This window comes from Mytilus galloprovincialis, chromosome 12, assembly GCF_965363235.1.
Source record: "Mytilus galloprovincialis chromosome 12, xbMytGall1.hap1.1, whole genome shotgun sequence".
NCBI lineage: Eukaryota > Metazoa > Mollusca > Bivalvia > Mytilida > Mytilidae > Mytilus > Mytilus galloprovincialis.
Window position 1 is genome coordinate 8,486,605 of NC_134849.1, and position 13,877 is coordinate 8,500,481.

A 13,877-nucleotide genomic window follows, 5' to 3' on the forward strand; every position below is an offset into this window, starting at 1 on the left:
TTATAAAACTGTACACTGACATTGTACTTACATTCATGTTACACAAATTTAATTTCTATTTAAAAACACATTTTATTTATACACTTACCGTTATAATAGTTTACAACCATTTTAAAGTTAAAGACAATTCGAAAAATTATAAATTTAGTAACTTCATTTGCATTGTACTATGTTTGATTCATTTTCTGTTCAACATTACATAATGATATAGAGTATCCCATAGCAACGTCAACAATGGACAATTATGACGTCACATACATGATACCGTTTTTTTGTACTTCAGGGGTTCTAATTTTGTATACTTTGTCCTGATGAAGCCGATCTAATCGGCGAAACATGTCGACAATAAAAGATGCAGTTTACTTAAGTGTTGTTGTCAATGTAGCGGTATTTGATTTTTTTATCTGACAACCCTGCATACCATCTGGTATCCACTTAAGGGAACTCTACCAGCACAAAACATAAGAGGCGTTGGTTCAGCAGCTCTTTATTTATCTTTTGATATTCCATCTGAACCCCTGCATCCACGGATCCGCCTATACCACACAGCGCCGACCCCACGGCCATCTCTATACCGAGCAAGAACGAAGAATTCCAAGAAGCCAACAAACAACTGATACCATCAATTACTGCCAAGAAACCACCCAACAAAAGGAAACTTATATGAAGAACAAACAGAGGACTACATTCCTACAACAGGACGGCCAATATATCAAGATTTATATGTACCATCATTCTGTGCCATCAGAAAATTAAATGTAAAATTATTTTAATGTGAAACCTTAAAAAGGATCTTTCAAAAATAAATGGAGATGACACAAAACAGCCAAGATAGATTTCCAGTACTATTTAAAACCTGCAGGAAATTAAAGTTAAAAGAAGTAAGATACAAAGAACATAAATCCTTCCCACCACCATTTCCAGTTCAACCAACATTGCCAAGAAATTTTGCGACAGTAAACCACTTTACGGCATTCCCGACGCGATTGGAAGTAGTACCTCCGGCCAAAGGGAACCCAGTCGAAGTGGTAGGGGTGTGCCCTATAAGTGTTGTCCAAATTAGGAAGAAACTTTATAAAACTGTACACTGACATTGTACTTACATTCATGTTACACAAATTTAATTTCTATTTAAAAACACATTTTATTTATACACTTACCGTTATAATAGTTTACAACCATTTTAAAGTTAAAGACAATTCGAAAAATTATAAATTTAGTAACTTCATTTGCATTGTACTATGTTTGATTCATTTTCTGTTCAACATTACATAATGATATAGAGTATCCCATAGCAACGTCAACAATGGACAATTATGACGTCACATACATGATACCGTTTTTTTGTACTTCAGGGGTTCTAATTTTGTATACTTTGTCCTGATGAAGCCGATCTAATCGGCGAAACATGTCGACAATAAAAGATGCAGTTTACTTAAGTGTTGTTGTCAATGTAGCGGTATTTGATTTTTTTATCTGACAACCCTGCATACCATCTGGTATCCACTTAAGGGAACTCTACCAGCACAAAACATAAGAGGCGTTGGTTCAGCAGCTCTTTATTTATCTTTTGATATTCCATCTGAACCCCTGCATCCACGGATCCGCCTATACCACACAGCGCCGACCCCACGGCCATCTCTATACCGAGCAAGAACGAAGAATTCCAAGAAGCCAACAAACAACTGATACCATCAATTACTGCCAAGAAACCACCCAACAAAAGGAAACTTATATGAAGAACAAACAGAGGACTACATTCCTACAACAGGACGGCCAATATATCAAGATTTATATGTACCATCATTCTGTGCCATCAGAAAATTAAATGTAAAATTATTTTAATGTGAAACCTTAAAAAGGATCTTTCAAAAATAAATGGAGATGACACAAAACAGCCAAGATAGATTTCCAGTACTATTTAAAACCTGCAGGAAATTAAAGTTAAAAGAAGTAAGATACAAAGAACATAAATCCTTCCCACCACCATTTCCAGTTCAACCAACATTGCCAAGAAATTTTGCGACAGTAAACCACTTTACGGCATTCCCGACGCGATTGGAAGTAGTACCTCCGGCCAAAGGGAACCCAGTCGAAGTGGTAGGGGTGTGCCCTATAAGTGTTGTCCAAATTAGGAAGAAACTTTATAAAACTGTACACTGACATTGTACTTACATTCATGTTACACAAATTTAATTTCTATTTAAAAACACATTTTATTTATACACTTACCGTTATAATAGTTTACAACCATTTTAAAGTTAAAGACAATTCGAAAAATTATAAATTTAGTAACTTCATTTGCATTGTACTATGTTTGATTCATTTTCTGTTCAACATTACATAATGATATAGAGTATCCCATAGCAACGTCAACAATGGACAATTATGACGTCACATACATGATACCGTTTTTTTGTACTTCAGGGGTTCTAATTTTGTATACTTTGTCCTGATGAAGCCGATCTAATCGGCGAAACATGTCGACAATAAAAGATGCAGTTTACTTAAGTGTTGTTGTCAATGTAGCGGTATTTGATTTTTTTATCTGACAACCCTGCATACCATCTGGTATCCACTTAAGGGAACTCTACCAGCACAAAACATAAGAGGCGTTGGTTCAGCAGCTCTTTATTTATCTTTTGATATTCCATCTGAACCCCTGCATCCACGGATCCGCCTATACCACACAGCGCCGACCCCACGGCCATCTCTATACCGAGCAAGAACGAAGAATTCCAAGAAGCCAACAAACAACTGATACCATCAATTACTGCCAAGAAACCACCCAACAAAAGGAAACTTATATGAAGAACAAATAAACAGAGGACTACATTCCTACAACAGGACGGCCAATATATCAAGATTTATATGTACCATCATTCTGTGCCATCAGAAAATTAAATGTAAAATTATTTTAATGTGAAACCTTAAAAAGGATCTTTCAAAAATAAATGGAGATGACACAAAACAGCCAAGATAGATTTCCAGTACTATTTAAAACCTGCAGGAAATTAAAGTTAAAAGAAGTAAGATACAAAGAACATAAATCCTTCCCACCACCATTTCCAGTTCAACCAACATTGCCAAGAAATTTTGCGACAGTAAACCACTTTACGGCATTCCCGACGCGATTGGAAGTAGTACCTCCGGCCAAAGGGAACCCAGTCGAAGTGGTAGGGGTGTGCCCTATAAGTGTTGTCCAAATTAGGAAGAAACTTTATAAAACTGTACACTGACATTGTACTTACATTCATGTTACACAAATTTAATTTCTATTTAAAAACACATTTTATTTATACACTTACCGTTATAATAGTTTACAACCATTTTAAAGTTAAAGACAATTCGAAAAATTATAAATTTAGTAACTTCATTTGCATTGTACTATGTTTGATTCATTTTCTGTTCAACATTACATAATGATATAGAGTATCCCATAGCAACGTCAACAATGGACAATTATGACGTCACATACATGATACCGTTTTTTTGTACTTCAGGGGTTCTAATTTTGTATACTTTGTCCTGATGAAGCCGATCTAATCGGCGAAACATGTCGACAATAAAAGATGCAGTTTACTTAAGTGTTGTTGTCAATGTAGCGGTATTTGATTTTTTTATCTGACAACCCTGCATACCATCTGGTATCCACTTAAGGGAACTCTACCAGCACAAAACATAAGAGGCGTTGGTTCAGCAGCTCTTTATTTATCTTTTGATATTCCATCTGAACCCCTGCATCCACGGATCCGCCTATACCACACAGCGCCGACCCCACGGCCATCTCTATACCGAGCAAGAACGAAGAATTCCAAGAAGCCAACAAACAACTGATACCATCAATTACTGCCAAGAAACCACCCAACAAAAGGAAACTTATATGAAGAACAAACAGAGGACTACATTCCTACAACAGGACGGCCAATATATCAAGATTTATATGTACCATCATTCTGTGCCATCAGAAAATTAAATGTAAAATTATTTTAATGTGAAACCTTAAAAAGGATCTTTCAAAAATAAATGGAGATGACACAAAACAGCCAAGATAGATTTCCAGTACTATTTAAAACCTGCAGGAAATTAAAGTTAAAAGAAGTAAGATACAAAGAACATAAATCCTTCCCACCACCATTTCCAGTTCAACCAACATTGCCAAGAAATTTTGCGACAGTAAACCACTTTACGGCATTCCCGACGCGATTGGAAGTAGTACCTCCGGCCAAAGGGAACCCAGTCGAAGTGGTAGGGGTGTGCCCTATAAGTGTTGTCCAAATTAGGAAGAAACTTTATAAAACTGTACACTGACATTGTACTTACATTCATGTTACACAAATTTAATTTCTATTTAAAAACACATTTTATTTATACACTTACCGTTATAATAGTTTACAACCATTTTAAAGTTAAAGACAATTCGAAAAATTATAAATTTAGTAACTTCATTTGCATTGTACTATGTTTGATTCATTTTCTGTTCAACATTACATAATGATATAGAGTATCCCATAGCAACGTCAACAATGGACAATTATGACGTCACATACATGATACCGTTTTTTTGTACTTCAGGGGTTCTAATTTTGTATACTTTGTCCTGATGAAGCCGATCTAATCGGCGAAACATGTCGACAATAAAAGATGCAGTTTACTTAAGTGTTGTTGTCAATGTAGCGGTATTTGATTTTTTTATCTGACAACCCTGCATACCATCTGGTATCCACTTAAGGGAACTCTACCAGCACAAAACATAAGAGGCGTTGGTTCAGCAGCTCTTTATTTATCTTTTGATATTCCATCTGAACCCCTGCATCCACGGATCCGCCTATACCACACAGCGCCGACCCCACGGCCATCTCTATACCGAGCAAGAACGAAGAATTCCAAGAAGCCAACAAACAACTGATACCATCAATTACTGCCAAGAAACCACCCAACAAAAGGAAACTTATATGAAGAACAAATAAACAGAGGACTACATTCCTACAACAGGACGGCCAATATATCAAGATTTATATGTACCATCATTCTGTGCCATCAGAAAATTAAATGTAAAATTATTTTAATGTGAAACCTTAAAAAGGATCTTTCAAAAATAAATGGAGATGACACAAAACAGCCAAGATAGATTTCCAGTACTATTTAAAACCTGCAGGAAATTAAAGTTAAAAGAAGTAAGATACAAAGAACATAAATCCTTCCCACCACCATTTCCAGTTCAACCAACATTGCCAAGAAATTTTGCGACAGTAAACCACTTTACGGCATTCCCGACGCGATTGGAAGTAGTACCTCCGGCCAAAGGGAACCCAGTCGAAGTGGTAGGGGTGTGCCCTATAAGTGTTGTCCAAATTAGGAAGAAACTTTATAAAACTGTACACTGACATTGTACTTACATTCATGTTACACAAATTTAATTTCTATTTAAAAACACATTTTATTTATACACTTACCGTTATAATAGTTTACAACCATTTTAAAGTTAAAGACAATTCGAAAAATTATAAATTTAGTAACTTCATTTGCATTGTACTATGTTTGATTCATTTTCTGTTCAACATTACATAATGATATAGAGTATCCCATAGCAACGTCAACAATGGACAATTATGACGTCACATACATGATACCGTTTTTTTGTACTTCAGGGGTTCTAATTTTGTATACTTTGTCCTGATGAAGCCGATCTAATCGGCGAAACATGTCGACAATAAAAGATGCAGTTTACTTAAGTGTTGTTGTCAATGTAGCAGTATTAGGTATTAATATGGTATAGGGAGAAAAATAAAATTAAAATTTAAACCATTCAGGTATCCTCATTTCCCGTTTGAGGACAAGGAGACTAGCACTAAATGTTAGGCTAAAGTATCAAAATTTGAATTTAAAACATTAAACTAGTACATTTTAGAAGATAAACCTGTATCACCTGGTGCAAGAAGGTATGTGTCAAAAAACTTATAAATTGTACAAAAACCCTGTACAAATTATAATTTGTACAAACTTACATCTTGTACACAACATATATACACTATGTCTTGCATTGTCAGAAAATATCAAACTTATTTGTAAAAACTAAGTAGAATCAGGACAAATTTTTTTAATTTGTATTATAGTTGGCTGATTGCAGGATGAATTCATATATTTGTTTTGTTTCATTACAGGTCTACTTGTAAAGATAATAAGGTTGTGTCATTACAGTGTGTTCCTAAAGGTGAGATTGATTTAGGTCTGTCTGTCTAAAGTGAAGATGGAAGATATAAGTTTAAATGAGGCAGGAAAAAAAATACAATAAATTAAAGAAAAAAACACATTCATCAAGAATAAATTATGGACTCTACTGTACTACAGATTCACCAGGCGTTGGTTCACTTACGTTTGTAAAAGAATTCATTTTGTTTGAAGTAACTAATTGTTTGAATATTTGAAGATCACAGTCTGAAATTGTAAAATTCCGTGCCCAGTAGTGGGAAAAATATTTGGATATTGTATTTGAAACAATTACAATGTTTGGTTCAATAGAAGTGGCTGAATATTTGTGTTTTAGATAGATTGTGATAACTATGATTATTTGTGCTTTACGTAGGTTGTGGTCAGAAGCTTGTAGGAGGAGGAATGGTTGGATATATTGTCAACGGGTACACTGCCGCTCCAGGGGCATGGCCATGGCAGGCAGCGCTAGAATTACAAGTAAAAGGAACAACAACATTCCGTAAACATTTGTGTGGTGGAGTGCTTATATCACCAAACTTTGTGTTAACAGCTACACATTGTGTCAAGTAAGTCTATAATCACATGAATTACAAATTAAAGTTTAATTTCAATAAATTTATAAATGCATCCCAGTGTTCAGAATGTTTCCAACTTTTATGAAATATTTATACCCCCGCTTAAAAAAAGGGGGGTATACTGTTTTACCTTCTGTCGGTCCTTCCGTCAGTCCGTCAGTCCGTCAGTCCGTCCGTCCCATGAATATTTTTCGTCGCATTTTTCTCAGAAACTACAATACAAGGATTTCTGAAATTTGGTTTCAGGGTTTATCTAAGTCAGCTATACCGTGTGATGCGTTTTCAGATTGATCACTTGACAACTTCCTGTTTACCGAACACTTGTATGATTTTACACATGATAGCCAAGTTGAAAATTTTCGTCACATTTTTCTCAGGAACTACAATACAAGGATTTCTGAAATTTGGTTTCAGGATTTATATAAGTCAGCTATATGAATTCATCCTGCAATCAGCCAACTATGATACCTTGTGATGCGTTTTCAGATTCCTCACTCGACAACTTCCTGTTTACCGAACACTTGCAATTTTTTTACACTATTAATATTATCCACTTGCGGCGGGGGTATCATCAGTGAGCAGTTGCTCGCAGTTTCACTTGTTTATTAAATCTTCTGATTGTTTTCCTGGGCTATGTTTTACAGAAAATATACTTGCCTGGCAAACCTTATCATATGTTCTAATTTTTTATGTATTTTTTTTTATTTTGTTTAACATCTATCTATATATTTGAATTTCAAAAGAAAATCTAGAGATCACAACTTAAATCTCTGAAATATATAATTTTGTTGTATTATACATTATTTATTTGATAGAAAAATCAATATATAAAAATAAATTTCCAACTGTTTCTGCGCTGAATATTTTTTACTGAACATTTTTATGCAAATGTAAAGTTAATGGTCAGATGTTACATACTTTAGTGTAATAATTATATTGGATCCAAGAACAATAGTTAGAATGCATATTACTTGCTAGTGTTGACACTATTTATTATAGATGGACTGTTCCTGAATTAATTGTGGGTGATTGCATTTTCCTTTGAATTTTTAAAAATAAAAGTAAAATGAACGTTCTATATTATGGGTTGTTTGGTTCTTACAAGAAGTGCCTACAATGCTCAATGGGTTTAATTCTATAATAGCTGTATAATTATGAAATAAAAAAAATACTATCTATTTCAGTGAATACACTGATGTTAAACTATACCGTGTAATTCTTGGTGCTGCCAATAGGAATAATCTTGGTGCATCATCAAAAACCTATGAAGTTGAACGTATTAACCGATTTGATGATAAATGGTATAGCTTCCAGTCAGGGGACATAACTCTACTACAGTTAAAACAGACAGTAGAGTATACACCATACATCCAACCGATATGCTTGCCATCAGAATCAGATGTGACGCCCACCACTGCCATTTGTTATGGGACAGGCTGGGGCCAGTTGACAGGCGATAAAAATGGTAAGGTCTAAAAGATTTTATAACTGTATAAACTCAGAGAACAATTGAAGGACTTTGTACCTGGAAAGATCTGTTTTGATATGAAAAATATTAAATTTTGGTTTAAAATGTCATTTCAAGTGTCAAATGATAGATGTTTGTGATGAGACAGGCTGGGAGCAGTAGACTCGGGATAAAAATGGTAAGGTATAAACAGATTAGGAATGGCAGGTGCAGATTCATGAATTTGATTAAATGGGTTTTATGGATCTCAATATTTGTGTTTTTATTAATCAGGAGTTGTATGAAATTGTTTGGCTAACTTGTAACTTATGCGAATCTCAATTGAATTTACCCTTATAAACATTTTTGTATAGGTTCTTCAATTCAGAAATATTTCATTTCAATCTTGCTAAGTTTTACTTTATTTTTAACTTTTTGTGTGTGTGTGTGTGGGGGGGGGGGGGGGGATGGGGGGAAGCTAGAGCGTGAAGGATTAAAGATTGACAAAAAGATAGTACCCTTGTATAATTTCTATAGCTTTAAAGTAGTTATCTTGAATATTTGGGTAATTAGTGAGTTTAAAACTCTGTTTTTATTGAAATATCTACCATTTTAACCAGATATGTTATGTAATTTTCAGGTGAATTTGCTAATGATCTACAAGAACTGAAATTAAAACTTTGGAAGACAGAAAAATGTAATGGAAGCAAAGCTTGGAATGGTAAAATAGCCCATGGTTATGTATGTGGTGGATATGAGTCTGGTATTAGATCTATGTGCTCAGTAAGTTATAATTCTTTCTATTAATGAATCAAGACGTTTCAGCTCCTGAAAATGATTTAAAATGATTTAACTCATGATGAATATTTCATTGCAAAATCATATAATATTGATTTAATAATATTTAGTGTTAAATGCCACTTTTGGCACATTCTGCTTTTTTGTTGCTACCAGATTGTCTTGGTTGAAGGCACCACAACAGTCAGCAGGGAAACTGTCAATCCTAGTCAATTGAGATTTTAGTTTTAAAGCCCTGCAAAGGCGGTTTCAAACAAAAAATTTGGTGTTGACAGCCTAGATATACAGGAGATGAACTTCTTTAACCACTTGGTCACTGAAGCCCTATATATTATTTTATAGAAACAAGTGAAATAGTGTGGTAACCAATATATCTATTTACTTTCTGGAGGAAACAGCCAAGAATGTACAATTTAGAAATTAGTATGGCGTTCATTATCACTGAACTAGTATATATTTGTTTAGGGGCCAGCTGAAGGACGCCTCCGGGTGTGGGAATTTCTTGCTACATGAAAGACCTGTTGGTGACCTTCTGCTGTTGTTTTTTTTCTATGGTCGGGTTGTTGTCTCTTTGGCACATTCCCCATTTCCATTCTCAATTTTATACAGTGTAATATTAGTATTTTGTTTTATTAGGGAGACAGTACGTGGCGGACCAATGGTATGTCTTATAACCTGTCTATATTTTGTTTTATTAGGGAGACAGTGGAGGCCCTATGGTATGTCAAGATAATCAGAATAACTGGTACCTTAAAGGAATAGCGAGCTATGTAGCTAACTACTGTAATATGACAAATCGTCCAAACGTCTTCACTGATGTACAAACTTACCTGGGATGGATAAACAACAATACAAGTAAGGAATTATTTATATGACTCTTAAATGGTCACATTTGTAGAATTTTTACTGTCCACTGAACATAGAAAATGATAGCGTGAAAGGGGTATCTGTGTACTATGGACACGTTCTTGTTTCCTATGCTGCAAGAGGCAAAAATACTAAACTCAAAGGAAAACTCAAAACAGAAAGTCTGTTATCAAATAGCATAATCAATAGGTCAAACGCATCAAAGGAATAGAAAACAAATCTCATATTCCTGACCTGGTACAGGGATTTGCTTATGTAGAAAATGGTTGATACAAAGTGTAACAGATAAATACAGATTCTTACATTGTTACGAGTGGATTATCGGATTTATCCAATCAAGATAGTTAAATTATCAATTTTAAAGTCCAAGCCTCGGCGAGGACTTTAAAATTTATAATTTAACTATCTAAATTGGATAAATCCGATAATCCACGAGTAACAATGTAAGAATCTGTTTCTCTAATGATTAAAAATACATTTTCTTTTTTTGTTAACCAAAAATCCTCATCGAGTGCCTCTCACATTGCACGAAGTTGTCAATTTCATTATTACCTGTTATAGCATATTTTGATTCATCCAGTTAGCTAAAGAGGTCATGACCCTTAAAATTATCCAATGATCTTCTTAGATCGTCGGCAACCACACATTGATTAAATTTTTTTATACAATGGGTCCGGAAAGGGATAAATTTCCATAGAATTAGAGAAAATACCATAACAGAATTTCCTGCTATTAAAATGAGTTGTCCTTTGCATCTATAAATAACTTTTTTAATACATTTTTAAGGTAATACTTTACCTAATGATTAAACAATAAAACTAGTGAAATAAGATTTAAAGTTGTATTGAAATCATTTCATGACATATCTCAGAGTCAGATAAATCAAATTATTAATGGTATTCATATTTGGGTTAAAAGTTTTAATATCAGATTACATTTTATTTTGAAATAATTCAAAAATAAATTTGTAATATATTTTTCAGAGTGTATATTCAAATGTAGAAATGGGAAATGTATTTATGATAGTCAGTTGCTATGCAACAGGGAAGATAACTGTGGAGACAATTCTGATGAGATAGACCAATGTGGTGAGTAATTGTTATATTTCGCTGTGAAATTTCTTCTTATACTATTAGGCTAAAGCAAGGGTCAGGAAACAGTCATATTACCCAGTCAAGTCCTAAACTGAAAGCTATTTGTCCTAAATGAAAAATTGGGATTTAGGACAATGTTTATTTGATATGCCCCTGCTGTAAGGGAGGGGGCAATAAGTTTTACCCTTGTCTGTCTGTATGTCTGTACCTCCGTACATCCATTCTGTATCTTTACTTTGCCTCAACCAAATGTTATCAAACACAGACCAAGTTCGAATGTGGGTAGCATCACTTTTACTGTTTTTGAGTTATGTCCCTTTATAACGTTTATGCAATTGGGCGCATCATCTGTGTCCCATGTACACTTTCTCCATTGATATTAGTAATTTTTTGATAGAAATCCTAAAATATTTATGGTAATTTGTCTTATTTGTAGATGTTTCTGTGAACTGTACATTTGACGACAAATTCATGTGTGGATATGGTATAGAGGGATTTCAACAACAAAGACAAATTCTAAATTCTCAGGACCCAACAACTTTACCATCATTTGACCACACCTTTGGTCGCTATCCAGGTATGAATTCTAGAGATTTCAATAATACGGACGTGATTTTTATCTGAGAATTAAACATATTGCTATCTCTTAAACACACATCCATTAAAATCAAATAACTTATGTCTAATTTTATTTTGCAACATATTTTTTACAAATTAACAATTAAAATTAAGTCTCTAGCTACATTAAGTTTTGTAAGAAATAGATATCATTGCCTGTGACCTCATTCTAACTTTTTATATTAGTGCGAATAATGCGAATAGATGAGTATCCCAATAATAAGAACTTGCATTTTGAAAGCTTTAAGATAGATCTGTATGTACATTTTTCTGAAATCGCAATAATTAAACTCGCATTCTTGTCCATTTTTGAAAAATCGCAAAATAATAAATGCATGCAATAATTTATAAATTTACAGTACTTCATCTGTAAATATGTAATTTTTAGCTCACCTGGCCCAAAGGGCCAAGTGAGCTTTTCTCATCACTTGGCGTCCGGCGTCCGGCGTCGTCCGTCGTCGTCGTCGTCCTGCGTTAACTTTTACAAAAATCTTCTCCTCTGAAACTACTGGGCCAAATTTAACAAAACTTGGCCACAATCATCATTGGGGTATCTAGTTTAAAAAATGTGTCTGGTGACCCGGCCAACCAACCAAGATGGCCGCCATGGCTAAAAATAGAACATAGGGGTAAAATGCAGTTTTTGGCATATAACTCAAAAACCAAAGCATTTAGAGCAAATCTGACGTGGGGTAATATTGTTCAACAGGTCAAGATCTATCTGCCCTGAAATTTTCAGTTGAATCGGACATTTCGTTGTTGGGTTGCTGCCCCTGAAATGGTAATTTTAAGGAAATTTTGCTGTTTTTAGCTCACCTGGCCCGAAGGGCCAAGTGAGCTTTTCTCATCACTTGGCGTCCGTCGTTCGTTGTCGTTCTGTCCGTCGTCCGTCGTCGTCGTCGTCCGTCGTCGTTAACTTTTACAAAAATCTTCTCCTCTGAAACTACTGGGCCAAATCAAACCAAACTTGGCCACAATCATCATTGGGGTATCTAGTTTAAAAAATGTGTGGCGTGACCCGGTCAACCAACCAAGATGGCCACCACGGCTAAAAATAGAACATAGGGGTAAAATGCAGTTTTTGGCTTATAACTCAAAAACCAAAGCATTTAGAGCAAATCTGACATGGGGTAAAAATGTTTATCAGGTCAAGATCTATCTGCCCTGAAATTTTCAGATGAATCGGTCAATCGGTTGTTGGGTTGCTGCCCCTGAATTGGTAATTTTGAGGAAATTTTGCTGTTTTTGGTTATTATCTTGAATATTATTATAGATAGAGATAAACTGTAAACAGCAATAATGTTCAGCAAAGTAAGATCTACAAATAAGTCAACATGACCAAAATGGTCAGTTGACCCGTTTAGGAGTTATTGCCCTTTATAGTCAATTTTTAACCATTTTTCGTTAATTAAAGTAATCTTTTACAAAAATCTTCTCCTCTGAAACTACTGGGCCAAATTAATCCAAACTTGGCCACAATCATCTTTGGGGTATCTAGTTTAAAAAATGTGTGGCGTGATCTGGTCATCCATCCAAGATGGCCGCCACGGCTAAAAATAGAACAAAGGGGTAAAATGCAGTTTTTGGCTTATAACTCAAAACCCAAAGCATTTTGAGGAAATCTAACGGGATAAAAATGTTAATCAGGTCAAGATCTATCTGCCCTGAAATTTTCAGATGAATCAGTCAATCGGTTGTTGGGTTGCTGCCCCTGAATTGGTAATTTTGAGGAAATTTTGCTGTTTTTGGTTATTATCTTGAATATTATTATAGATAGAGATAAACTGTAAACAGCAATAATGTTCAGCAAAGTAAGATCTACAAATAAGTCAACATGACCAAAATGGTCAGTTGACCTGTTTAGGAGTTATTGCCCTTTATAGTCAATTTTAACCATTTTTCAAAAATTAAATTAATCTTTTACAAAAATCTTCTCCTCTGAAACTACTGGGCCAAATTAATCCAAACTTGGCCACAATCATCTTTGGGGTATCTAGTTTAAAAAATGTGTGGCGTGACCTGGTCAACCAACCAAGATGGCCGCCACCGCTAAAAATAGAACATAGGGGTAAAATGCAGTTTTTGGCTTATAACTCAAAAACCAAAGCATTTTGAGGAAATCTGACATGGGATAAAAATGTTTATCAGGTCAAGATCTATCTGCCCTGAAATTTTCAGATGAATCGGTCAATCGGTTGTTGGGTTGCTGCCCCTGAATTGGTAATTTTGAGGAAATTTTGCTGTTTTTGGTTATTATCTTGAATA

The 13,877-nt window shown here is 34.7% G+C and overlaps 1 protein-coding gene across 4 annotated transcripts in view; it reads left to right on the forward strand.

Annotated features, from left to right (window-relative positions):
- LOC143055028 (uncharacterized) overlaps nucleotides 1-13,877 on the forward strand; it is a 71,164-nt gene that overhangs the window by 38,931 nt on the left and 18,356 nt on the right. For all 4 annotated transcript variants that reach the window (XM_076228164.1, XM_076228163.1, XM_076228161.1 and 1 more), the window contains 7 exons: nucleotides 6,165-6,214; nucleotides 6,587-6,779; nucleotides 7,973-8,253; nucleotides 8,876-9,018; nucleotides 9,732-9,888; nucleotides 10,884-10,988; nucleotides 11,431-11,571. In XM_076228164.1, the coding sequence (XP_076084279.1) occupies nucleotides 6,165-6,214; nucleotides 6,587-6,779; nucleotides 7,973-8,253; nucleotides 8,876-9,018; nucleotides 9,732-9,888; nucleotides 10,884-10,988; nucleotides 11,431-11,571 (1,070 nt within the window). The remainder of the gene's footprint in view (nucleotides 1-6,164; nucleotides 6,215-6,586; nucleotides 6,780-7,972; nucleotides 8,254-8,875; nucleotides 9,019-9,731; nucleotides 9,889-10,883; nucleotides 10,989-11,430; nucleotides 11,572-13,877) is intronic.